Genomic DNA, 27,342 nt, shown 5'->3' on the forward strand with positions numbered 1-27,342 from the left:
TTTTGTATGTCTGATGCAGTTCATCATTTAAAAGTAAGATTCGAAATAGCCTGGACCAGCCTGGGCAACGTAAGGAGGACCTGTCTCTACAAAAAATTTTAAAAATTAGCCAGACTTGGTGATTTGCGCCTGTAGTCCCAGCTACTTGGGAGGCTGCGGTGGGAGGATTGCTTGAGCCCAGGAGGTCAAGGCAGCTCAAGTGAGCTGTGATTGGGCCACTGCACTCCAGCCTAGGTGACAGAGCGAGACCCTGTCCCCCAAAAAAGCCTTGAAAGACTGAATTGATGGGATGAGACTATCAAGATAACATTTAATAGAGATATATATCATTCTGATTTTTTAAAGAAAAGGCAAAATTATATACATACAAAATGAGGGCTATCTGGCTTCATAGCAGTTTTTGTGGGGGAAAAATATCTTGGTGAATGAGATATCCTGGTGAACCATGAGAAAGCAGCATGACACTGTTGCTGCTTCCAGATAGTGGAGGCTGTAGTCCCCCTGAACTCTGTTGGTTAGCCTAAACCCACATTATTCTCCTTATTATTCTGTTCTGGGCTCCCCATTTTAGGAAGGTCACTGATGAACTAGTATCTGTTGAGGGGAGGTGACCAAGATGAGGAGGAAACCAAACATCTGGAAACAGTTGGACTGGAGAAGACTTAGTGGCAACATGATAATGGTCTTTATATACTTGAGAGACTGCCATATGGTAGAAGGCGCATAATTTCTCTTTTTTGCTCCCAATGGGAAAATGGAAGATAGATTTCAGCTTTTAATTTAAAGAAGAATTTTGTGAAAATTAGTATTCTCTATCAAGAAAAAGAACATATTTCCATAATACTGAGTTTGCCCATCAGCAAAAGTGTTAAGTTTTCAAGGAAAACTGATCACATGTTGAGCATATATCTGCAGCGCACCTGAGGTTGGACTGGATATCATCAAGGTATCTGTTTGGCATGCCTTATTTCAGAATAGGTGAACATCTCAGCTGTGGATTCTGAATGTTCAGTGAATGAAATGATCAACATGCCTCTAATCCTGTGACAATATTTGTACATTTTTGTTTATGGGTCCTTCGATCTCTCAAAGAAAAGAAGTTGGGATGCCATTCTTGGCATGGCCCAAAAAGTCACAGTGGTTTGCTCTTAAATGGTACCCTCCAGGAATTAATCTACTAAAATTTAGCGTTTAAGTAACTTCTGTAACTGTGTTCTGGATAGTTCTGAAAACATATTTTTGGCCTATGAGATGTTGTGTCTGAAAAGCATTCTTTATTAATTTAATTATCTTTTTTTGTGGTTCCTGTATTTTTCTCCATTCCAGATGTTGGCTTAAGCCACATTTTCTGACAAGCAAAAGAACATCTGAGTCTTTGAGAAGTCAGAGATGCTTTTCTAAAGAGTGGTTATAATAGATAACTCTTTATTGTCCCAATTTCCCAAAGTATCTTGAACAGAGTTGCCTGGCGAGAGAGTACAGGGGTCTCCAAGCCTTGCTCATTACAAGTAGAAACACCTGAGAAATAGGGCTTTGCCAGTACTGTTGACATAGAACTTCCTGCCCTGGCCAGCACTCTACCTGGTCTGTGGTTACTACTAAATTCCATGAGGTTCAGAGAAGGGAATTATAGGAAAGGAGTATGCCCCCACCCTTCCCCCGCTGCCCAGCCATCCTAATCTGCTAACAGTTGTTGGGTGAAAAAAGGGTTCTGCTATCCCATCATTCTTTGGAAACCCTGGCCCCTGGGTTTCACTCTGTGACTGTCTGATACCAGGTCAGGCTTGGGACCAGATTGCTGAGGCACAGGTGTTCAGTGCTGCTCAGTTTTCTTCTTTGCTTATAGGCCAAACTTGCAAAACATGTAAATGCCTCCAGTGTTATCTTCCATGGGGCATTTGTATATTACAGATACATACATTTTGAAATAAAGCAGTAAAACTCTAATGGTGGCATTTTAGGCCTTATATAGGGGGGATCTAGAAGCAGAGATTGGAAGGTTGTTTCCTAATGCTGGGGAAATCACATTGTTTGGGCAGCTACTTACTCTGCCTCCTTTTTACTGTGCCTAGCACTTTATTTGGAGGGCTGTACTCATGGCCCTCTGAATTTCTGAATTCTACCCAGGGTAGCTGAGTTTCAGTGTGTAGTATGAAATTATGTTTTGCATTATGTGTCTTTTTTTGCAAATAGTTCTGGCATAAAAAGATACCTTGTTATCTGTCACCAATTTTTATCTGTTAGTTACTAGATAGGGGCCTGGCCAACTTCATTTCTGGTGCCAGATCTCTTTAAGACCATTTTCTAAATATGTTTTTGAGCAGAAGGAATGAGGAGTTCACCTCTTATGGAATGCATTGAGAAAGCAAGCTAGAAAAACAGAACTTGTAGGGACCAGCTTTTCTTCAGTGTTATCTGTTATCCCAACAGGCCAGTTCAGGTCATGTTAGAACAAGTGATTTGATCTGCACACAGTCCCATTCTTAGGTGAAATTTCTGACAATGATGATAATCTATGGCCTATTGCTGCCATTCATACTAGAAGTTAGAATCTAATCAGTTAATTGAGTAACCAAGTATTTGTTAAACATTCATTGTGTACCTAGCTAGTGTTAGGTCTTGGGTAAGATGCAAAGTAAAGAAAAAGGTCTTTATGCTTACAGAACTTACCGTCTAGCTAATAAGGTAAAATACATGCTTGTGAACCTGATACCGTGTATATTAACCACTTAATTATATGACATATACACTAAGGACTGAGGCCTACAAAGAAGGGGAAGAGCATCAGTGGGTTGGAGAAGTCCAGGAGGCTTTCCCAAATAGCAAGGCAGGAAGAAATGTGGGAGTTCAGTCTGCCATCTCAGGGACTTTTAGAAATCACCCATGGTGATTAACAAGTCATGTGAGAGGAGTGAAAAGTCAGGGGGATCCAACAAGGGGAAGATTGTGATGGAGAGTTTTATGATTCATAACTTGGAAGGCATCATAAAGAGCTTTGCTTCCACTTGAACCAAGGGCGACCCAGGAAATTCGCAAAATAAATGGTTTGCTATTTAACAGGAGAAACCATTGATGGTGCATCTTTGGTAACTTTAATAAAGAACAGTATTTGTCCTGAGTGTTGCATTTAAGTCCTGTGGAAGTAATGAATTGTAGTGGGAAAAAAATTTAAATTTAGTAATACTTAACATTTTAAAGTATCTTAACAGTGTTTTTCCATACAGAACTTTTATTTCCTTGTTCTTAAATTGTTTCTCAAAAATTGTAGCGAAGGTGCTCTGCAGGCATTTTTAATGCTGAATTGAAGGATTTCACATTACCAAGCCCCAAATGCTGACTGATAGGCAGTCATCCTACACAGTAGGGAACATTTTAGATCAAAAATGTGTTTTTTTCTTCCAGAAGAAAATACGAATTGGGAAATAGAATAAGAAGGTAAAGATAAATTATAGAAGGCTTCAAATGAGGACAAGGAAAAATAATGATATAGTGTGTTTCGGTTAGCTTTCTCTGACTGGAATGGGTTTTCCCTTTCCCTCTGGGCCTTGGCCCCCACCCATCTATTTCTAATCTTCTAGTAAAAACAAGCTACACATGTTACATCAGCTGCTCAGGATACCTTCACCCTCACGTCCTTTTACTTTTTCTTTCCTCACTCACTTTGAACATTGTGACTCTTGACTGCTCATCTTGCCTCCCTTCCAACCAGTTATAGACATTATCTTCTTCACCATTTATTCTTCTCTGTCTCTTTATATTGTGATCACTCTTCATCACCAGTTCATCCTTCCATTAAGTGTATTTACTGAGGGCCTACTTTGTGCCCTTGCCCAACCCAATACCCCTACTCTCATCACCTCTCATTTGCAAGAGAAGATGTGGAGGCCATCAGGTGTGAGTTCTGTCCATGGAGAAACCCACTCCACCCACAGTCCTCTCCTTTGTTTTATAGCCAGGCTCTTGGAAAAGGTGGTCTGTGTTTAGTCTCCACTTCTCCCCTTCTTAACCCACTGCAGCCTGGCCGCTTCTTCCACCGCCTCACTAAACTGCACCAACAAAGGTAAAATAGGAGTGACCTCCTTATTAAAAAAGCCACTGGGTGCTTTTCATTCCTTCTCATTTCTGCTTTTTCTCTGGTGTTTGATGCTATTGCAGACTCCTTTCTTCTTGAGTTCTTTCTTCTGTGGCTTCTCTGGCCGTTATTTCTTTCTCTGCTTGGAGGGCCCCCTTCCTCCCGCTGCCTCTCAAACATTGGTATACCTGTTTGTCCTGCCCTCAAACCTTTTCTTTTTCACTTTGCATGCTCTCTCTGGGGTTATCACTCACCTACACTTACCTAGTCCTAGATCTAGAACTCATATAGAATCACAAGTTCAACTTTCTATTGGACAGCTTCTTCTGCATGTCTCACACACATCCAAAAGTTGAGAATTTCAATTACCTCTGCACACTGAAGTTTGAGCAGCCTTCTTTTAGGGCCTAGTACAATGTCTGACATCTTGCTCTACCTGGCTAGCTGCAGTCAGGGGACTTCTTTAAGGGAAACATATCAGAATCAGGACTCAGGGTGTCACAGAGGTTCCTCCCACTGTCAGTGACTGTGTTCATGCATACCCAGTAACAAAGGAGCATTGGTTTAAAAAATCACTGACTTCTGAAAGCCCTCCAGTAAGCTTGAAATGATTTGCTTTGCTTCTTACGTTGATTATCATGTTTGAGGTAGCAAGTAGCAGGTGCTTGTACCTTTCTTTGGAGGCGAAAAGCCAAGGCCCAGAGAGAGTAGACATAATATGCCCACATTCAAAAAGTGACTCCCTAAGGAGTCAGGGCAAATTCATTTATTCATTCACTCAACAGATATTTATTGAAAACAATTATGTTTCAGGCACTAGAAACAGAGTGGTGAATCAGACAGATACGGTTTTTGGCATAATGAGGTATCCTTTTTGACGATGCTTCTTATCTCTTCTTTGCTCCTATTTTTTCCATCCTGATTAGTGATAAATGATAATAATTAGCAAATGTTTACTATAAGCCAGGCAATATTTTAGGACTTTACACATATTAACTCATTTAATCATGATGACAACACTATCAAGTCATTGTCGTTACTATCCCATTCCACAGAGGGGGGGAATGTTGGGCAGTAGGAACTTTCTAAATGTGTCCTACCTAGCTCATACTGGTAGTGATAAGGCGTGAATTTGAACCCAATCTGACTCTAGAACCCATGCTGTTAGCGACTGCTTTAGCTATTCTAGCTCTTAACACTGTAATACTTGCTTTTGCTCATCTGTTTATGATGCTGTATCTGTGAAGTATGACAGGGTAGTTCTCAGCATGCCAAAATTAACCTGCAGCTTTACCTAACAAACATTTGGACTTACTTTGCTTTCTTGAGATATTTCCCCCCTTGGGCATTTCGTTGGCAGTAGTCTCATTTTCTAATCTGAAATCAGGAGAAAAGGAAGAAAAACTTGCAATAAAGCTTAAGTGGTTGTGACAGGTTGCTAAATAAAACTGGCTCAACTGAAGTTTTGAGATTCTTGAGAAACACTGAGAATTTCTTACAAAAGAAATTTTCCTTATTATAATAGGAAATCATGGGTCATTGCACAGTTATAAGTGTCTTAGTAAAGAGAGAATGTGGCTTGAGGCTAAGAAGCCTAAAATCTTAATGAGATTATTTGTGGGCTGCTATTTATGCATAATTTTTAAACTCTTAGAAAATATGTTTTCTATCTGTCTTTAGTATGTCATCTTAAGTTTCTACTGCTTTACGTAATTTTGAAAATCTTTAGGGTTGCTAGAAAAAAAAACAATAATAGCAAATGTTTACATAAGAATTTAAGTTTAGAGTGTACTTTCACTTATAGTAACCTGATTGTTTCTCTTTTTACTCTCTTATAAAGAAAACAGTCATGAGGATATCAATTCCTGTTGAAACTTTTTTAAATTGCCAATGTTTTCTTATGCAGTAGTTGTAAACTGATTCGGAAAAAAAGGAAATCTAAATCTGTGAAGTGTTTACATTACTGAATAGTATGAAAGGAAGGTTTTGTTACTTAAGATTGCATATAATAACTTTAGGAAACTGCTTTAATGGATAAATAACAATAGCATCTGGTTAAGTTGTTAGTTGATCATCTGTACTCCAAGGCCTCTGAAGTGCGTTCACACCCCGCTTTGTTTGCCAGTTTTATATCTTTTATGTACATAGTCCTACTTCCCTCTTTTCATAATTATCCAAAAGTTACCAGCCAAAACCTGTGTGGAGGGTACACGGAGGATGAGATGTGTCCCCTGGGGTTTTTGCTTTAGGGAAAATTCCTGATCTGGGACATTTGTGCCCTGACCACCAGCCCCCAAGAGATGCCACATTTTTGTCTACTTTAGTTGAAAACTCTCAGTCCTACAGTAGGCTGTAGTAGGCCTCAGTCTGAATAATCACAAAACCAAAAAACATTAATGAGATTTTTCTGTTCAGTTTCTACAGTGTCCGGAGCATTAACAAAATATATATTTGTATGAAATCTACTGGCTACTGTGTAAATAAGCCTGCTCCCTTTTGGTTATTAAATCATACAGGAAAGAAGCATCTGTTTTAGCAGAAACTGTGGAAAAATATATCCAGGTAGCCCAGGAAAAGTTGAATTGTTACTGACGGATGTGTCACCACAGACAAGAAAAGAATTTACAAAGCAGTGGGCAGACAATATTTTCAGACACTAATCTGTCTTTTTGGGTGATGTGTGAGTAGCATTGGTTTGTTTCTTACGTGAATGTTTATTCATTTTTTTCCCAGGAGAATCCCTTTTGCTCAGCTTCTTTCTGGTTTGGATAAAATGAAAAGTAAAATTGACTTAATACTAATTATAACCTGCATAATTCTACTGAAGAGAAACTTAAGAAATAGAATTATTTTTTCTAGTTAAGCTTCAGGGTCATATAATTATTATAATTCAATCATTTATTATCCCCCCACCCTTTTTTCTGTGTGATTTAAGACATCAGAATTTAATTTGTAGCCAGAATGAAAACTGGACTTAAGAAAAACTTGACTAGAGAGAGATTTGCATTCTGCTGCATGGTTGAACATGTCTCTAAAGTAGCAGCTTTAGAATGCCATGTCCTGATAGAATTCCCTGTTGAAAGCTAGCCAGCAGAGCAGCTTCCTTGTGTCCTCCTCCTTGCCTGACCCGCCGTGAAGCGTCATGAGGGCCCTAGATATGAACCTCGGGGGCTCCACAGCCTGACAGAAGAGAACTAGTGTCGCTGGGCAATCCATGATCTGGCACAGAAGCCCCAGGCTCTAGATTTTGTAATTGGCCACCCACCCTGGCCCAACCTTGGATAAATATTCCTGAGTTCTAAGTAGGATGAGGAATTTAAATCCCTGTTTTTTCCTGAGTTCTTCCATAACCAATCCACGACATTGTTATGAGATCTGAGTGGAGTGCCCATGCTTGGAGAGGGAATAAAGGGAGCACGTTCTACTACTACTAATGAATACATACTCCCATTAACAGTCCCTTTTTCCCTAGGAATGATGCCACTGGAAGGGCCAGATGTGACTCCACTGTAGTCACTGACCCAGACCAGCTTTACCCCTAGGGTAATTGAAACCTATATTAAATGATTTGACAGGTCATAAGCAGTGCCCTCTACCCACTTAATTTTCTCAGATGCCTCCTCCATTATGAGCTAAACCTTGTAGATTTTCATTCTTTTAGTATACGGTTTTGATCCCTTCTAAAATGGACATCTCAGTGGAACATAAATTACTTAAAAGTTATTAGTAGTCATTTATGCCATAGTATGAATTAGTTTACATGTCTTTGGTTTTGACAGGAAGACAAATAGAATACTTTGGGGAGAAAATGTAGAACTCGAAACAAAGGGAGAAAGCAAGTTGCCACCTTTGGAAGACTGCAGTGATTTCTTTCCCATTAGAATTTGCTCTCATGTTTTCAGTGAAGCATGGCATCGTGTTTTCCATTTACCTCTCCTTTCTGGCAGGGAAAGACTTGGAGTTCTTTTTACAGCTTTAACTCTTTCTTATCCCTTCTAGATGTAGTTCCATTTCCTTTCTAAGATGAAAGCTTGTCTTTGTGCCCTCTCAGAATAGTTCCAAGCAGCAGAACACAGTGAATCCTTCCAGATAAAAGACCCTGCTGATAAAGTGCCAGATTGTTATCAGAGAAGCAGTGAGGGGAGTCAAGTCACTACCATTAATTACCTAGTTACAGTTTTGTTTATATCCTGTTCATTTGGGGCATGTTTTTCTTGGACAGTTTCTGGTCTGTGTTCTGAACTGAAGTCTGAAGTTTGTAAAAATCCCAAAGGTCAAGGAATAGTGGGTTCCTTATTTTCTGAAAGGTTTAATGGCAAGGAAGAGAAGATCAAAGTTTTCTATCTTTCATCTGGAAGGAAATAGACAAATGCTTCATTTTGGTGGTTCATTCCTCACCTCAAGCATACAAACCATAGTATGTTGGATGAACTCTGACTTCGAATACCTAGCCAAGAGGTTACCTGGAAATAGAATGACATGTATCTCTGTGAAGACGTGAGTATCAACCAATGAATGACTAGATATCCACGCATAAAGGCCAGAGTCCAGTTGAATCTAAAATAAAGCTTTTTGGTAAATGTACTTGATGCCACTGAACTGTACACTTAAAAATGGTTAAAATGGTAAATTTTAGGTTATGTGTGTTTTACCACAACAAAAGTAAATATTACTTCCTGACAGCTCCAGTGCTTCAGTCACAGTTGGAAATACAGTTGGACCTCATCCAATCATTTATGGATTCAACCAACTGTAGATCAAAAACATTTGGAGAAAAAGTAAACACAACAATAAAACACAATGCAAATGTAAAAACAATACAACATAACAACTTACATAACATTTACATTGTATTAAATATTACAAGTATTCTAGAGATTATTTAAGGTGTACCAGAGGATATACATAGGTTATATGCAAATACTGTGCATACTTTACATAAGGGACGTGAGCATCTCACGGGTCCTAGAACCAATCCTCTGAAGATTCTGAGGGCCAACTGTACAATATGGGTGGGCTGCATGGCCTGCATTATTTTGAATGGGATTGCTCTTGCATATAAAGCATTATGTATCCATTTAAGAACTGTGGGACTGTGAGTACCGAATACCTTAATGAACGGAAGAAGATGAAGAGACCATTTTGTCACCATCATACAAACATACTAGGAAGTTTGGGATTGGAAAAGAGCCCTTTCTGTCTTGAAAATGATTGACTCTGAACCATGATAGCCACTCTCTTTCTACAAATGAACCAAAAGAAGTGGCAATGGGTCACTTGATGGCTGAAATAGTAGTGCCAAAGGCTTTGATTATCAAATAGTGATATTGATATGTTCCACAACTAGAAATATAGTATTAGGTAAGGCAACCTCATCTGTGGTATCTGGCAGCCATTAAGTAGCCAAGCATATATTTCTTGACCGTATTAAATTTGTATCTCACCTTATGCTGCTGTATTAGGTTCTGTCCAAAACCCAACCCATCTTTGCTAATCAGACTGCTGACTTACGATTCAGCCAGCCCTCTTAGCCTCACTGGTGATGGCGAGGGGGTGGTGGTGGGGTTTTAGGACTAGACTGTTGTGTTTTTCTCATCAAGCCAAGAAACTTCTCAGACCCTGCAAACATGTTACCTGGTAACATAGCTACAGTATGAATTTTAGGATAGAAAGAAGGAGGGGAGGGAGGAAAGGGAAAATAAAGAAAATAGCCCTATGACATAGCTACAGTATGAATTTTTAGGATAGAAAGGAGAGAAGAGGGGAGAGAGGGAAATAAAGAAAATAATCCTATTTCAAATCATGAAGCTTTTTTTATCGTTAACCCCAAATGCCCTTAACTCAGAACCCTGACCAAAAGATGTCTCTTTTTTCCCTGTAAGTGTGTATTGAACTCATGCACTCATGCCTATCATCATTTGAAGGTAGTTATGAGACATTCATTATGACTTCAATAACTTGCACATATTTAAATTTAGTGTTTTCTTTAGAAAAGGCTAGAAAATATAGGGATTTAGGAAGAAGTTAAGGTAAACTTAAAATATATAAAAGCTCACTTTGAGTGAAAACAAGTAAAAACAAGCCCTGACCTTCTCAGAGGTAAGAAAAGTTGAAATTAAATGTATTCTTTAGGAAATAAAGACTTTGCCAAGAATAGCATGGTTAGTTAAAGCAGTCTGGTGTGGAAGGTGTGTCTTTTAAAAAATAAGATTTCTTTACTTTCTTCTTGACTAATGGTTTTGTCAGAAGAACCATTTGAATAATAAATGAAGTGCTTTGAAGTATATAGGGGAGTGGAGAACTTCTCTGTGACTTGTATGAACTGGTGATACAGATTATAAACTAAGTGATGCCAAATTCCACCAGTTTGCCCAGGCTCTGAACACTAGCAAATGTAGTCAAAGCCATAGAAATCTGCTGATGAAATCATGAAAATGAACAGAAGTGATCCAGATTGTTTAATTTCTTTTGAAATATTATATTTATTAGATTTTAGCACCCAAAAGTTAAACAGTATTGAATTTCACACATAGCACTTTATTTTTAATCTTAGGTTGAAGATTATGCACTTGGAATGACTGAAGAGTGACTCATACATTTTGCACCGACTTTATTATTAGTAGTATTATTTTGATAGGCAAGGAAGAAAGCCGGGGAGTAAGATGATACTGAATTGAGGCTAAATTTGTTAATTGATTGAACTCAAACGGAAACAAAGAATGTCACTTAATTTTCTTCTTTTTATATTCGTGTGTGTATCCCCTGTGAAGACTTTGAATGCTACTCATGTTTAAAATCCAACATAAAATATCATCTGATCATCAAAATTGGCAGTGGGAATTAGCAGTATTTTCTTCTAATTAATGTCTCAAACTGTGCCACAGCTAAAATCTCATCACCTGGACACTTTGAAAGATGTGACCAGTATTCTTTACTGACATGTTTCCCATCTTAAAACACAATCACCATGAAATTAATATACTAAGTCTTGGTCACAATCCAGGGAAAGACTTGAAGGCAATGTGATTCTTCTCATAATTAGCAACCTAATTAAATGCTAGAGGGCTTCAGCTGTATAGTAATGTACCATGCTTCTGAACAAAGATACCACCACCATTGAAACTGTATACTTGTAACACTAGTATATTTTTAATTAGTGGCAGGGTATAGATGTATGTAATCAGTTTTGTTTCATCTTCTAACTTTGCACAGCAGTCTCCATTGTGCATTCATTTGGAATATATTGAAAAATAATCCACTGATTTGGCTTCTGTTTGTCAGAATTTAGGGTGACTAAAACTAGTATGAGTTGAAAATTACCTTTTCATGATGGAATAAGCAAATTAAAAGGCTGTTCAAAATATTAGAAAGCAGGTTTAATCTAATCAAGTTGGGGGGAGGGGAATCTTTTACCTTAATAACCACCATAAAATCATACCGCTGAATACAGCAGGTGAGTTTATTAAAGCTGGCCCAACAAATTTGACATCACTTGGTTGAATAATTGGAGCTGTCAAGTGTCCTTAAAATGAATAAAATTGAATTTCTTTTAATATGTGCTATTGTTGTTCACTTCTATGGTGGTAAAAATATCAGAGATGGGGAACACTCATTTTTGCAACTAGCACAGGCTCTGCAGTGAGACAGACTTGACTTTGAATCCTAGCTCATACATTCATTCCCTTTGTGAGCCTGGGCAAGTCAGTTAACTTCTCTGAGCCTGTCTAGAACATGTGAAAGATTCAGAACATTGTCCAAAAAAATTTTTTTGTTTTTTAATTCCTGTGTGATTGTTGGGATTTAAGTGTTTATTGATTTGATTTTTTAAAAGAGCACAAGGAAACATTAATTCTGGTTGTAAAAGTTTAAAGGAAATAACTGGGCTTGTTTAATCTGAGGAAGAGAAGACTTGAGATGTTTTGGAGATGGAGCTGGAGGCTAAGAAAGCAAGACAGAATGTATAACAACTTTTCTAATGTATGTGAAAGATTATTCTTTTAAAAACAACTTTATTGGGATACAATTGATGTAAAATAAACTGCACATGTTTAAAGTTTACAATTTGATATTTTTATATACCCATAAAACCATCATCACTGTCATGGTAAGGAACATAGCCATCATCCTTTGTAATCCTTACCCAACCTCCCCTCCCCCACCTCCCTGGCAAAGATTGTTTTATGTTCTGTCAATACAGATTAATTTGCATTTCCTAGAATTTTAAGTAAACGGACTCATACAGGATGCATTCTATTTTGTCTGGCTTTTTCACTCAGTATAATTATTTTGAGATTCAGCCATGTTGTTAGGTATATATCCGTAGCTTGTTTCTTTTTATTGCCAAATGGTATTCGATTGTATGGATATACTGCAATTTGGTTGTGTACTTAGCTGTTGAACGACATTTATGTTGTATCCATCAACTAGTAACAAATAACTTGCTAGGAACAATCATGCACAAGTCTGTTTTTGGACTTAGGCTTTCATTTCTCTAGTGTAAATACACAGGAATTGAACAGGTGAGCTGAGTGGTGAGTATATATTTAACTTGTTAAGAAACTGCCAAATTGTCTTCCAGAGTGATTATACATTCCCACTAGTAGAGTATGAGAATTCTAATTGTTCCATATCCTAGCCAACACTTGGTATGCTCAGTCTTTTTAACTTTAGCCTTTCTAGTGAGTATATAGTAGTATTTCACTGGGGTTTTAATTTAAACTTTACTAATGTCTAAGGATGTTGGGCATCTTTACATGTATTTGGCATTCATATATCTTCTTTGCTTAAGTGTCTGTTTGAAGCTTTGACCCAATTTTTCTGTTAGGTTGTTTGCTTTCTTTTCTTCTCTCTCTTTTTTTTTTTTTTTTTTTTTTCTTAAGAGATGAGATCTTGATCTGACACCCTAGCTGGAGTGCAGTGGCACAGTCACAGCTCACTGTAGCCTCAACCTCCTAGGCTCAAGCAATCCTCCTACCTCAGCCTCCTGAGTAGCTAGGACTACAAGCACATGCCACCATGCCTGGCTATTTTTTTAATTTTTTGTAGAGACAGGATCTCATTTTGCCCAGGCTGGTCTCGAACTCCTGGCCCCAAGCAATCCTGCTGCCTCAGTCTACCAAAGTGCTGGGATTACAAGTGTAAGCCATCCTGCCTGCTTTTGTTTTCTTATTATTCTGAATATATTTTGGATACAAGTCTTTTAGACATAGATTTATTTCTTTCCTTGCATGTAGAACCAGAAAAAATTAAATTGCAGCAAGAAAAAGTATAATTATACTGTATAAGGAAGTATTTTTTTGACTGGCAGTATAAACATGGGTACTGGGATAACCAAAGGAGGATGTCAGACTTTCTCGGGGCTTTTTAAAAACTGACTGGCAGTAGTCTATTTGGGATACTGTAGGCATGCTGAAGTATGACTCAACTTACCTAATGGCAATTTTCATTTGAGAAAAGATACCTTGAATGAGTCTATTGCTAATATCTCAATATCTGTTGCTCTTTTGTGTCATTTTTCCAGGCCAAAAAAAAAAAAAGCAATTTTTTGGAATTTTTCAAAACTTTCCTTGTACTTTATTATTTTTAAAAATTCATTCTTTCTGGTTTTAGCTTGAAGTGTTTCTGTGAAACGTGAGGAGGGTCATTCAGGGGCATTAATTAGCTTCAGCAAAAACAAATTGCAGTGTCTGCAAAGTAATCAAATTAAAAGAAATACTCAAATTTCTTTCATACAGCAGTAGCACCAATCATTGTTTTAGCTGATGGCATTGGGAAGATTCATTTAACCCTCTGTAGATGCAAAATAATTAATGAGATTCTGGAGAAGAGGTTCTACATGATGAAAGGAGTTGGAGTGGTTGTAGCCCTCAGAAGAGTAAAGGGTGCTTTCATGATGGGATTCCAGTAGAGTTAATGAAGGGTTTTCCTCTGTGTAGAAAACACTGGTCATTTGTTCTCCAACTCCACAGAGGCTCAAACTAGAGAAGATTGGCTCCAACTATAGGAAGATTGAGTATGGTTAGTGTTAGACATAAAACTTTTATTATTAGCATCAATATTATGAGATTAAACAATGGAACAAGAGAGGTCATAATGATATTTTAAAATAAAAAAGATAGCTATCTGCCTGGAATGTTTAAATGTCCATGATTGAATTTTGTTTTTGAAGGGGACTTTGGAGATCATTTATTCTAATAAGCTTTTATAGATGAGGATGTGAAAGGACATTATGTAACTTGCTGTGGCCACATTGTTAGATACTCATATTTTAATTTGAGGATGTCTTAAAAGTAGCCTTGCGTAAGAGACTCGAAGGAAACCATGTAAGTGCTTCTGCTTCACAGTAGGTTTCACTTCACCAAAAAAGTCACTTAAAGCTGATGACTGTGTATTTCTTCTATGCCCAGGAAAATTCTGCCAATGTGCTGACATGTATGTGTCTTTTCTTGTCATTAGTAATGTTGAAGATTTTTATTCTTGGGCAATTCAAACTTGTCTTTAAATAAATACTATACTTTGCTCAGGGACAACCTAATCTTCTCAGTATCGTTCCAATTTTAGTATATGTGCTGCCGAGGCAAGCACAAAATCAATACTATACTTTGAATGACTGTAAGTGATTTGACCTGAGGTGATCAGTACTGAGAGAGGATACCAGGGGACACTGCCACAGCATTTGTGGAACCTGTCGCAGTCTGCTGTGGGGTTCTTCATAAACTGTTGGTTGATGGCTGCAACTTGGTGGATGACTTGCTTCAAAGTCCTGCTGACTAATTTGCCTTCCTTAAAGATAATATTGAATAAAGCTTTAAGCTTTGTTTTGTTTAACACTAGTTAGAGCAGTAGGAAACATATTTAGACTACCAATTCCTTATGTATGAGACCTGCAAATATGCATTCCAGCCATTGAAATTAGTGGGATAAATTGCCTATAAAGGTTTTCTCATTCATTATCACAACAAAAAAATTGGCACAAGAAATTTTATTTGGTTGTGGTTACATTTTATTTGGGAATCCATCATTCTTTTTATGTTCCCATAGACTATCTAGAGTGAAAACCCACATATATTTATATAATATTATATACTTTATTTTAAAGGGTTTATCTGAGTACTAAAAATGAGAGAAAATATTTTAAAGTACCTAGCACATTGCCTGGCATCTAGCAGGCACTCAGTAAATATTCCTACCTTCACTTCCTTTTTTCCTTCCTTCTTTTTAGCGTGGATATCAGAATCTTTTATAAATGTAACAGATTATTGTCAAAAAGGGAAGTTAATAGAATTGGTGTATGTTGAGCATTCCTTTGACTCACAGGATGTTTATATTGTCTAAGATTTTAATATCATTTCAGAGATAATCACCTGAAAAGTTAAATTGGTCAAAGAAAAATTTACTCAGCACCTATGATTTGTGCAGTCAACCTTGGACTAGAATTAGAGTACTTTGAATACCAGAATAAGAATATGTATTTAATGTGACAATAGAGAGCTATCATAGGTTCTAGAAAATTTGAAAGCTAAAAAAAAGTTTTTTAATGTCAATAAAAGCATTCCTTTCTAAACCTTCTATCTATATATAGTAGGGTTATATATAATAGGGTTTAAAAAATAAGATGGTAAATTCTCTCTGTTCCTTTGTGTAGTGTCTTAAAATGACTACCCATTCTTGTGTTTGTGAACTGAAAAATCAGTCACTGTAAATGTGGAATCTCTTGCTCTAGAGGATAATGGTGTGAGTTTCAACTGTATTAAATCACTTTGAGAACGTGGCCTTTGAGCAGTCAACACCAAAGGAAAGCCAGCCTGTTACTGATTTCTCAGACCCATCCACTGCCTGCAAGGAAAGGCGACATGCTGAGGGGCCAAGTGTTATTATGTTCAGCCCCCTTTAAAGAGTCAGTGGCTGCCTGAATGTGCTCATTTCTTGGTTTGTGTAGCCCGAGCAGAAACATTGTGAAGGGTTTTGCGATTGGGAGGAATGTGCAGCTCTTTCATTCAGTCTGCATATGCTGCAGCCCAGCTCCTGCCTTACATGCAGCTCATCCCAGCCCAAGAACCCCGAGGGTAGATCCGGAATGCTTTTCCAGCTGTTGCATGAGGAGAACAGTAGACCAGAGTGTGGCTCATTGGTACAGGGTCAGAGAGAAACCCCTCAGATAGGCTGGGAGGGAAGATTATGCCAAAATTTCAAACTAAGTCTAGTGGTTATTTTTACTTGCTTAGGAAAGATGATTCCCTTTTATTTTCTAGGGCTCCCAATGTCTTTGTGTGTACTTTGCTATAAAGTCTTTTCCATATTTTTCCCAGAGTCAGGAAAGAATTATTGCTAAGGTATAGCACATTTCAGTGCCCCTGAGGAGAATCTTCTTCCCAACTGTCTAAAACATTTGGTTGGAATCTGAAAAATTCAGTTTCAAATTGTATTTGTTGTTGTCTCAAAAAATGATGAAACATTTAAATGAAATTTCAGATGAAATGTAATTTTCATGCTTCATCTCTACATTTTGATCAGCAAGTGACCAGAAATTAGCATTCAGAAATCATGCATCTTTTCATTTATTTAAGAATATTTCTAATTCTGAACAATTAAAGCATATTGTTTAGAGAGCTTTTAAAGTAACAACTGCATTGTAGACCTTCACCCCTCCCTGTTGGAAAATTTCCTTGCCTTATTTCCTAGCACTGAAAGGGATGGTATGAATCAAGTAGCCATAGCCATTGCACCTGGGACTGTGTTTCTGCCACGTCGGGTTGCTGAGTGCCGTGCCTATTTCTTGCAGGGGCAAGTGGAGGGATGTCCAGATGATGGAGGCTGATTTCTAGCTCCCAGCAGCTGACATTTCACAGCCTGGAATTAATAGCCTGTGGCCTGTCAGCCTGGGTCACTGGGAGGCAATGTGAAGGTGTCCTCAAAAGCATGCTTTTCTGAGGCTTAGACTCTGTGGTTGGGCTTGTCTCAAGTGGTCACACACTACAGTTTTCAGATGTTCTGTTGTGGCTTATTGTTGGCCTTTCTTCATAATTTTTTTAAGGGTTTAATGTGTTGCTTAGAATTAATTTGCAAAGAGCTTTGAGCTGCCCGATAGATAACGTATGTAAACATTCTACCTGAAGTTACTTTGTGTGTCTGGAAATGTGCAGTTTTTAGCTTAGCTACTGTCTACAGCTCTTATTTTCTCCTTACTACCCAAACCAAGGATTTTTTAAAAATCAAACTTTAAAAGCTCCGAACTCATTACTCTTCCAAGAAATATATTTGAATAAAGAAATCCCTGAGCTATGCAGAGGGCAAGATTACAGTCAATGCAATTTTTATGTGCTAGTTGTTTGAATTGCAGGAAAAGGAGCAACTAGTTCGGGTGGTGGTGGTAGATCCTTTGATGAATGGAATATTGGCATAGGAAGAACAAGTAGAGAATCTGGCAACCTTGGCCATCACTGAACTCACCTGAGAATGTGGAAAAGGGCTTCAGGAATGCCACATTTATAACAAAAACATATTTAATAGTTACAGGACGTGCAGAAATATCTGCTTTTTCCAACTCACTGGATACAAACTTTGTGTGTGTGTGGTTTCTCTCTTTTATGCATGCACACGTACCCACACATATATGTTTTCCTGAAGGCAAGATTTGAAACTACGAACCACACAGAATTAAAAAGGAAAAAGAAATCTTAGTATAATAGCGGTAGAGTCGACAGAAAATAGACTTGGGCCCTGGACCTGGAGAATAAAGCCAATGGGCTTCACATAAACAAGTGAATAGGCCCCAGAGAAACTCAAGCCTCCTCTCCTTTCCAGCTCATTTAGAGGGGAAGGAGGAGGGTAGGCCTTTGTGAGCACTTGGAGCCTGTTTGGTACAGGCCAGGCTCTGTTTCCTCAGCCAGTTGTTGAGACAAAGAACACTAGAGAAAAACAATTTGTAAATGTGTATAAAGGTTTTATTTTCAAATTATTCCACCTGCCTGTCTTCTAGGCATTTTATTTTCATGCATTATTTCATTTAAACTTCACAACAGCCCTATGAAATGAGCACTCTTCCTTTTCCCCATTTATAGAAGGTACAAACCTAGGTTTACTGACTTATCTAAAGTCACACACTAGTAAGTGTCAGAACTCAGATGTAAACTTAGGTCTGCTGGATTCCAGAGCATGTTCTTAAGTCCCTGTCCTATGCGCTCTGTGATAAAGAACTATGAAGACCCTGTTTCTGTTCTCAATGTCATTTCAGTCTAGCAGACATGATGATGCCTGAGAGCTACTGTGGGGAAGGTAAGTGAGATGCACTGGCTGCTATGGGAGAGCTAAATATGCAATTGGAGTAGGCAGAGGGAAGGAAGTGATTGATTCTGATCACAGAAGGTACAGTAAAGTTTCACAAAAAAGGTAGTACCTTAGGAGAGGCCGGGCATGGTGGCTCATGCTTATAATCCCAGCACTCTGGGATGCCAGAGTGGGAGGAGCACTTCAGGCCAGGTGTATGAGACCCTGTCTCTACTTTAAAAAAAAAAAAAAAAAGAAAGAAAAGAAAAGAAAAAGAAAATTAGCTAGGCCTGGTGGCACCCGACCGTAATCCCAGCTACTTAGGAGGCTGAGGTGGGAGGATCACTGGAGCCCAGGAATTCAAGGCTGCAGTGACCTATGATCAAACCACTGAACTCCAGCCTGAGTGACAGAGCGAGACCCTGTCTCTAAACAAAAATGTAATACCTTAGCATAGTTCAGAAGATGAAGAGGAGTTCCCCTCTTCATTACAGGAGTACAGGAGTAAAAGTACAAGAGTAAAAGGACATTACTCTAGTGAGAATGAACTGAAATGTGCAAAGGCACTAGTTGGCTTGCCAAAACATACATAGAAAAAAGATTTTTTGAAGGTAGTATAATCCAGAGCTTCAGCCTGCTGTGTGTCACCCAGCCTTTAGAGATGGCCTGTTAAATAGGGTTGTCTCAACTTTGGATTGTCAGTAGATGACCATTTCCCAGGAGCTGACAGCTGTGCTGTAGGACAAACAGACCATAATGGCATGGCTGGCGTTCTTGAGTAACTTTAGTGAGAGGTTTTAGGGGGTGTGTTGGGGGGGTGGGGTCAGGGTCGACATAGCTTTTTTGAACTCATCCCAGCTCTGAAGATGCTAACCGCTTGGTTAAGTAGGGGCATCTAGAGCAAGTGGATGGTCCTTTTCATCATTGACAGAAGTTTGGGGCCTCTGTTTTGCATATGGTATAGCCTCACCTGAAAAATAAGACTCAGGGCTGGAGGTGGGCCAGGAAATGGGGAGGAACTGGGGGAATGTTAATTATGTTAATGAGGTAGGATGGAAGGGGATATTGGCTGGATCCTGAAGCCATTTGGAGACTTTGAAGCCTCTGGTTCCTGTGACATACAGGGACTCGCCCAGTGCTACTGAGCCTTAAAGTTCCCTCAGTTCAAAAATACCTCCCCAACATTGCCTACAAAGTTTCTTTCAGCCACTCTGGCTTGTCAGATTTAAATGAGGTACCACATATAGAGCCTGGTCTTTAATAAGTGTTCAGGAGATGTTAGCTATTATCAGCATCATCTTCGTTGTTCTGCTTCATGGTGTACAAATTAGAGACTGATTGGTTCTCTAAGTTGTTCATACCTCAGTGTGATTAGGTTGAATGTTTGGAAACATTCGGCTTTTCCAAGGCTCTGGGAATTTTGAGGCAACTGCGTTGTAAAGTCTTAGAAAGACTGAATTTTGTAGGTAGACAGACCCTAATTAAAATGCAGGCTTTATGCTAGTTTTATGACCCAAAGTATGCTGGGACACCTCACTCTGTTCATCTTAAAATAGGGTTAATGACACTGACCTTGGAATGAACATTAATGAAATAATTAAAATAATGTATCAAAAGCACATAGCCAGTCCTGGCAGATACTGGTGACTTAATCTCAGTTCCCTTCCTTTTGTCTGGGTGCCCTGAGGGGCAGTTTGGGTTCACACAGGGAAAGGCACAGGCCTGGGAAAGGACTTCTTTCTTGCCAAACCCAAGCGCTCTCTGCCTCTCCCCTGCCTCTCCCCACTTAGGCAGAGCTGGGCATGATCACCTAGACTAGTACTCCCACACACAGGTGTCACACTTACACAGCAGCAGCAGCTTGTGTTTACTTCTCATGGCCTGAGAATCATTGGCTGGTTCTTCTGTCTTCCACAGTAGACTGTAGGTTGCTTGTGGCCTAGGCAGTGATTTTCTCTCCAATTCTCTGGTACCTGACCAAGTGTGTGCTGTGCTAGGTACTCAGTAGATGTCCCTACGGATGTGTGTGGGCAGAGACAGTTTTGGTGATGTATAGCCACTTACCTTTGAAACCTTTCAGAAAAAAAGAACAGATTGTGAGAGTAGATATGAGAGGAGAACACTTAGAAAAAGCTTAGCCCCCACTCTGTTAAAGGTGGTGAAGTCAGCATGATCTCAGCAGAATGGTCCTTTTTTTGCTGAGAATAGTGCATTCTGAACTCTTCTTGGTTCCTCAAGTGTTAAGTCCAAGTGTGTATTTCACCCTCATTTGAAGATCCTTCATCTGTTCCAGAAAATTGTCTCAGCTCTGCCTCCCACTTCACTTTTCTGTGCCACTCTTCAGCTGTGAATGTCTGCATGGGTACCACCGATTTGTGACGAGCAGGCTGTATATTGCCTCTAAGCTGGTGGTTCCCTGTGAGCAGTGTTCTTCACTGCTGTGTCACATGCAGCAGAACACAAACCTGACAGCCACATCGTGTGGTCATTGATGTATGCAAAGGAGCAGCAGGAGGTTCTCCACCTGGGTCTGGGAAACTCCCCCCACAAGGGTTTTGGATGTGTGTCACGAACCTGAAACTGTATGGGAAATTGTGTGTGTATGTTCATAAATATATTCCTCTTGTGAGAGAGTCCATAGTTTACATTAGTTTCTGAAATATTTTCATGATCCTTAAAATGTTTTTTTTAAAAAAAAAAAAAAAACAAAAACCACTCATTTAGAAATTTTCCAAATATGTGTAAATTACAGTTTGTGTTTTTGTTAGCTAGGAGATATTTTTATGCTCCCTTGATTTCCAGGTGTGAGCTACAGGTTGGGTAGCCAGAGAGCTCTGGATCACAGTCTGCCGTGAGCATTGCTTACACTTAGCCCTCAGAGTTTTCACTGAATTCTTCTGAGCTTCATTTTATTTTTCATCTGTTAATTTAGGTTTATAATGCCCTTTTGTCTACAGGGATGTTGCATAGTAAAGAGATCACAGGTGTGCAGGTGTTTTATCAACTGTCAAGTGCTGTACAATTGTGTGATGCAAGTATTCCTATTAAAAATGTATCATGTCTCGGCTGGGCATGGTGGCTCACGCCTATAATCCCAACACTTTGGGAGGCTGAGGCGAGTGGATCACGAGGTCAGGAGATCGAGACCATCCTGGCTAACACGGTGAAAGGCCGTCTCTACTACAAATAAAAAAAATTAGCTGGGCGTGGTGGCAGGCGCCTGTAATCCCAGCTACTCGGGAGGCTGAGGCAGGAGAATGGCGTGAACCCGAGAGGCAGAGCTTGCAGTGAGCCGAGATCACACCACTGCACTCCAGCCTGGGTGACAGAGCGAGACTCTGTCTCAAAAAAAAAAAAAAGTGTCATGTCTCGTGTCACACAGTGTTGAGGACATGGTAGGCAGTCAATAAATAAGTGATTAAAATGAACATGGAAAGGGTTTATTGAAGTGAGAGGGCTAGAGGTTTTAAGACACTGGTGTCTGTGTACCTTGCAGATTCTGTGGAGAACCTAGTATTCAGGCCTAGAACATAGCTTAGGGCTATTAGAGGAACTGATTTTCAAGGAATGTTAAAAGTAGAAATGACCTTCGAGACCTTAAGTGTATTTGTTTTATTTTATGGAAGAAACTGAGACTTAGAGAGACAGAGGCTATCCGATTTATTTCAGAAGGGCTTGAGACTCTTCCTCATCACTTTTAATAGTGGCCAAAAAAAGACCCTCTTTGCCTTCATATTATCAACATGTTGTCTTACCTTTTTAAAACAGCACAGAATTCACCACATGGTCTTAATTCTCTTATTGGGGCTACTCACAGGCCTGTAATTCTGGAGTATACTGATGCTATTACTGGACACTGGCACAGTGCACTGTAAAAACTTGGAATTTCTGGAGCCCTTCCTTCTTGGAGTGTTCTCTTAGACATCATATCAGACCACTAGGTAGAAAGCATTGCCACCATTCTCAACTGTACTGAGACTCAGAGAGGTTACTGTGACTTGTCCAAGTCACAGAACTCAGTGTCCAAAGCAGAATGAAAATTCAGGTGTTCTAATTTTCTATTCTCATAACCACTAGATTCTAAATGTTCTCATCAGACCCCCTCCCTGCCGCCAGTAGGTGACAAAACAGTAACCTATTAATTTTTTTTCTTAGTGTGTATATATATATATATATATATATAAATTTGTCTATGATCTAATCTTTCCATCTAAAGAATTTGCGATAGAATATTTAACCATTGCTTTACAATGAACGTTACTTAATTAAATATTACTTCAAGAATTGGCTTCTTTTTTGGTAATTGCGTTACTTTTTTGAGGAGAGGTTTTGTTTTGCTTTTTAACCTGGTTGTGTGCATTTGGAAACCACCCTAACACAGGGTATCCAAAAGCAGAAAATACTGGCACTTTTCCCACTTTCCATTCTTCCTCTTGTATGGATGCCAGAATCCTTTGGGAAATCATCATTTACAAAAGTCAGGAGCAAAAGGAGGGGCATTCTTTAGTGTACAGTCACTGCTAGTTGGAAACTAAACATCTGTAACCATGTCAGAGTTATTTGTATTTGAAAAGAAACATTTATATACAAGAGCCCTTTCGGTAACATAAAACACACTGTAACACAAAGTGTGTGTGTTGGAGAGGTCAGGGACAGACAGAAGGGGAAGCTTCCAACAAATGACTGCCTTACTAAGTGAGGTCATTTGCTAATTAAATCTCAAAACATTTTCAGAGTTGTTTTTTGTTTTTTTGTTTTTTGGTCAAATGAAGTTTCTCCCCGACCCCCACCCTCACCATTTCCTATAGGCCAAAGCAAACATTTTTCTGCATTTGCCAATTACAGATTAAACATTTAATCACTTAAAAAGAATAAGTGAGAAAATGGATGAGTTGTGGAAACTGTCCAGCTACCTACTGTAACCATAGCTCTCTGCTTTCCCACAGATAATGTGAGGTGACCTCTTCTCCATCCTGAAACTATGTGCTGCTGGACCTACCCAATAGACGTAACTGTCTTGGGGGAAAAAGACACATTTTTTTTAAACACCCCATACTTCTTTTTCCTCTTCCTGTGCCTCCCCCAACACCATGATGAAATTCTGCTCAGGCTATTCTATTTGTACAGAAATTGTATCTGTATTTCTGTTAGCATATTAGAATAAATGTTGGTGATAACCTCTAGGGTGTTAGAAACATTGCTATTGTAGGGCCCTGTCCCTCTACTTACTGAGCCAACATGGCCATGTAGCCCTAATGGCCTAATTCTTACCAAGTAATTCCTTTGTAAACACAGATTAGTTATGAAAACAGTCAAGAGGCCATCTCTTTTCCCCTACAGAGTCTACCATCTTCTGACCTTCCCTATTCTTGTGATCTAAGATATTTCTGTAAGTTGAGTTACCTTTTTAATTGGATGAAAAATCATGAAGTCTTGAGCGTTCTAGTAAAGAACTTAGTTAAGCTGGTACTTAGCATATTGGACTTTCCTCTCAATCAATCAGTCTCCTATCTGTGAAGGCTTTAAAGTGCACAGTTTCAACAAAATGGTTATGGCCTTTCAGTTTCTGACTGTTTATGAAGTTGAGAGGCCTTTAGATGACCTGCCTTTACAATGACCTTTCTAGAATCTCAAAATAACTTGTCCAGGACTTTCACTATTTAAGAACTGGCTTTTATTCCAGCTCTTTGGGTATGAGTCAGCCCAGAGGCAAGGATTTGGTGATTTGAAGGTCCATCTCTTGTTCTCTTAACAGTAAGTTCAGACCATGTACTATGCTATTCGTGGCACTCCCCAGTATGGCCTGACCCACTTCTCAGCCTTAACTTTTACTGTTATTGATGAACCTCTGCGTTATTCAAACACATCTACCTACACCTTGAGTATTTTTAGCCTTGCTTTATACCACTTTGCCCCTGGTTGAAATGGCTTCAGATCTTTCTTGGCCTACTTGAATCATGCTTGCTTTCCTGAGTTCCATCCTTCTTCCGATTTTCTATAGTCATAATGTCAAGGTCACTTGCTTCTCACTTTTCCTATACTGTCTCGTACTTTTGGTCATTTTTTCAAATGTACTTTTCCTCTGGCCAACCAAAGTATGGGCTCTTCAAAGACAATGGTGACTGTCTTATTTTTTTATGGCACTTATCATGGTGCTTTTGCTTATCATAAATACCCAATAAATAGTTAACAAGTAAGTTGTTTTTTGCTACTACCTGTTTATCGTCTTATTCCCAAGCCTGTCTACATTTAATCTCCATGATAAAGAATTATAGATGCTAACAATGTTTTTAACCAAAGCAAAGTCACCTGTAGAACTAGTGCAGATACAAAACATCATTTGGGATAAGGAGCAGCTCCTGTCTCCCCCTAACCCCTGGATGTTCCAGGCCATGCTAGATAGAATGTAAGTATATACAAAGTCACAGATGTGGAGATGACTATTGAATGGTCTTGTGTTTTTATTTCTCCCCAGGTGTGGTCACTCACCTGTCTACCACTCCCGTGAAATGGCAGCTCGTGCCTTGGTCCCATTTGTTATGATAGATCACATTCCTAATACCATTCGAACTCTGTTGTCCACACTCCCAAGCTGCACTGACCAGTGTTTCCGGCAAAACCACATTCATGGGACACTTCTCCAGGTAAGTAAAGTTGCTTTGTGTAACTTCTGTCGAACACCATAAGATGAACTTTGGTTTCTTATGTACTGTTAGCTGGTGAAGATTCGATACACAGCCTCTTAACTTTATCTGTAGAACTTTTTTTTTCTACTTCCAAAAGATCAGGTATCTCCCAGTTATACTTTTTTCATCCCAAATATCACTACAGTGTTACATTGTGATTCTCTCATATTATCTTTTGCAATACATCCTGTGTTTTCTACAGTATACTTTCTCCCACTTGGCCTCACCTCTCTGAACCAGATAAAACTTTGTCTTTTCCATCAAGTATGCCTGCAAAACATTCTGGGCTACTACCTATTCCGAGTGAAACTGAAAGCATTCCTTGAGAGAGGTTAGCCTGAGAGGCACAGGAAGAGTTGTACACATCAGGGAAGAGTTTGCCCTGTGGCACAGCACCTTAGTACGTGGAAGTATTGAACCTTTCCTGTTTTCTCTGTGCTACCAAAAAAACTTATTACTTTGAATAAATGTACAAGTTTATTGTTTTTAACCTAAGATTTCTTCTAGAAAAGAATAACATACAAAAAATAAATGAGAAAGAGACTTTTTACTGAAACTGCCCTATTTCAACGCTAACTTGAGGACAGGTAGTATTGGTGAGGTCTCCTGTTCAAATGGCTGCTATAGTGCTCATATAGGCATGCGGTTAGGGGTGGAAAATAAATGTCAGGTCATCTTCCTGGTTTATGAACAGAGTTGAGAGATGGCCTTGAGATCTCAATACATGTTATAAGCCTGAGATCGACACTGCTGACATGGCAGGCAGTGTGTGGAGTGATTAACAAGGTGAAACTCTGGAGCCAGACTGCCTGGGTGTGAATCTCAGATCTACCCCGCATTACTTATACATCCGTGTCTTCATTTTTGAAATAAGGATAATAGTAGCATATACCTCATAGGGACTTTGTGAACCCTAAGGAAATTAATACATACAACATGCTTAGAATAGTGCCGGGTACACCACAAGATATATAGACAGTCATTATTGTTATTATTATCATTAATTTTAATAAACCTATACTATAATGAAAACTAATTATTTCATAACTAATTCCCCCTAGGTAATAAGAATGCAAGATAGAACTATCTTTTTCTTTTTTGAGACAGGGTCTTACTCTGTTGCCCAGGCAGGAGTGCAGTGGTGCATTCTCGGCTCACTGCAAACTCCGCCTCCTGCGTTCAAGCCATTCTCGTGCCTCAGCCTCCCGAGAAGCTGGGATTACAAGCAGCCTGTACCCCCCCTGTCCCCACAGTCTCTAATTTTTGTATTTTTAGTAGAGATGGGGTTTCACCATGTTGGCCAAGCTGGTCTCGAACTCCTGACCTCAAGTGATCCGCCAACCTCAGCCTCCCAAAGTGCTGGGATTATGGACATGAGTCACTGTGCCTGGCCGTTCCTTGGTTGTTTTCTATATTCAACAAATATTTACTGAATGCCTACTACATTTCACTGTGTCACAGTCGCAATAGCAGCTAAGTCAGTTTTTGCCTTGAAGGAGCCAAGGACAAAAAAGGACCAGAAAATAGGCAGTCACGATGTAGTGTGCTAAGTGCTGGCTGAACACATAGCAGGGCCACCAGACTTGTCTGGGAAATCGGGGAAAATGTCCCAGAGGAAGTGACATCTAAGCAGAGACTGAAGAAGTTAGCCAAGTAAAGAAAGGGAAGGAGTCTCCCATGCAAAGAGAGCAACATAAAGGCTCCCAGTGGGTAGCCCCCAAGTGGGAACTGCTGGTTTGGGTGGGACTGAAGTTCTAGGTTGGCAGTTTTCAAATTTGTCTCAGGACCTCTTTACACTCTTAAAAGGGGTTGCAGCTCCCAGAGAGTTTTGTCTATCAATATTCATTTAGAAAGTAAACTTGAGACAGGCTGGTGTGGGGGCTCATGCCTATAATCCCAGCACTTTGGGAGGCTGAGCTGGACAGATCACTTGAGGCCAGGAGTTCAAGACCAGCCTGGCCAACATGGCGAAACTCCATCTCCACTAAAATTACATAAATTAACTGTGTGTGGTGGTGCACGCCTGTAGTCCCAGCTACTCAACTTGGAAGGCTGAGGCACGAGAATCGCTTGAACCCCAGAGGCAGAGGTTGCGGTGAGCCTAGATCATGCCACTGCCCTCCAGCCTGGGCAGCAGAGTGAGACTCTGTCTCAAAAAAGAAAAAAGTAAACTTGAGAAAATATTAAAACACGAGGACTTACAAGCACATATTGCATTAGTCATCAATATAATGATATCATCACACACCTTGTAGCCTCTGGCAAACTCCACTGTACACTCATGAGAGAATGAGAGTAAAAGAGGAAACTATTTTCTTG

General features: G+C 39.3%; 1 protein-coding gene and 1 non-coding gene across 16 annotated transcripts in view; one reads left to right on the top strand and one right to left on the bottom strand.

The window, feature by feature from the left end:
• Positions 1 to 27,342, top strand: part of THADA (THADA armadillo repeat containing) — a 368,672-nt gene that overhangs the window by 178,687 nt on the left and 162,643 nt on the right. For all 15 annotated transcript variants that reach the window (XM_055377797.2, XM_004029147.5, XM_055377798.2 and 12 more), the window contains one exon: positions 24,813 to 24,981. In XM_055377797.2, coding sequence (XP_055233772.1) covers positions 24,813 to 24,981 — 169 coding nt within the window. The remainder of the gene's footprint in view (positions 1 to 24,812; positions 24,982 to 27,342) is intronic.
• On the bottom strand, positions 14,551 to 14,656 carry LOC115933610 (U6 spliceosomal RNA). The gene has a single exon (XR_004069478.2). It is a non-coding gene; the product is annotated as a U6 spliceosomal RNA (small nuclear RNA).

The sequence above is a fragment of the Gorilla gorilla genome, chromosome 12 (assembly GCF_029281585.2).
Source record: "Gorilla gorilla gorilla isolate KB3781 chromosome 12, NHGRI_mGorGor1-v2.1_pri, whole genome shotgun sequence".
In the NCBI taxonomy this organism is placed as follows: Eukaryota; Metazoa; Chordata; class Mammalia; order Primates; family Hominidae; genus Gorilla; species Gorilla gorilla.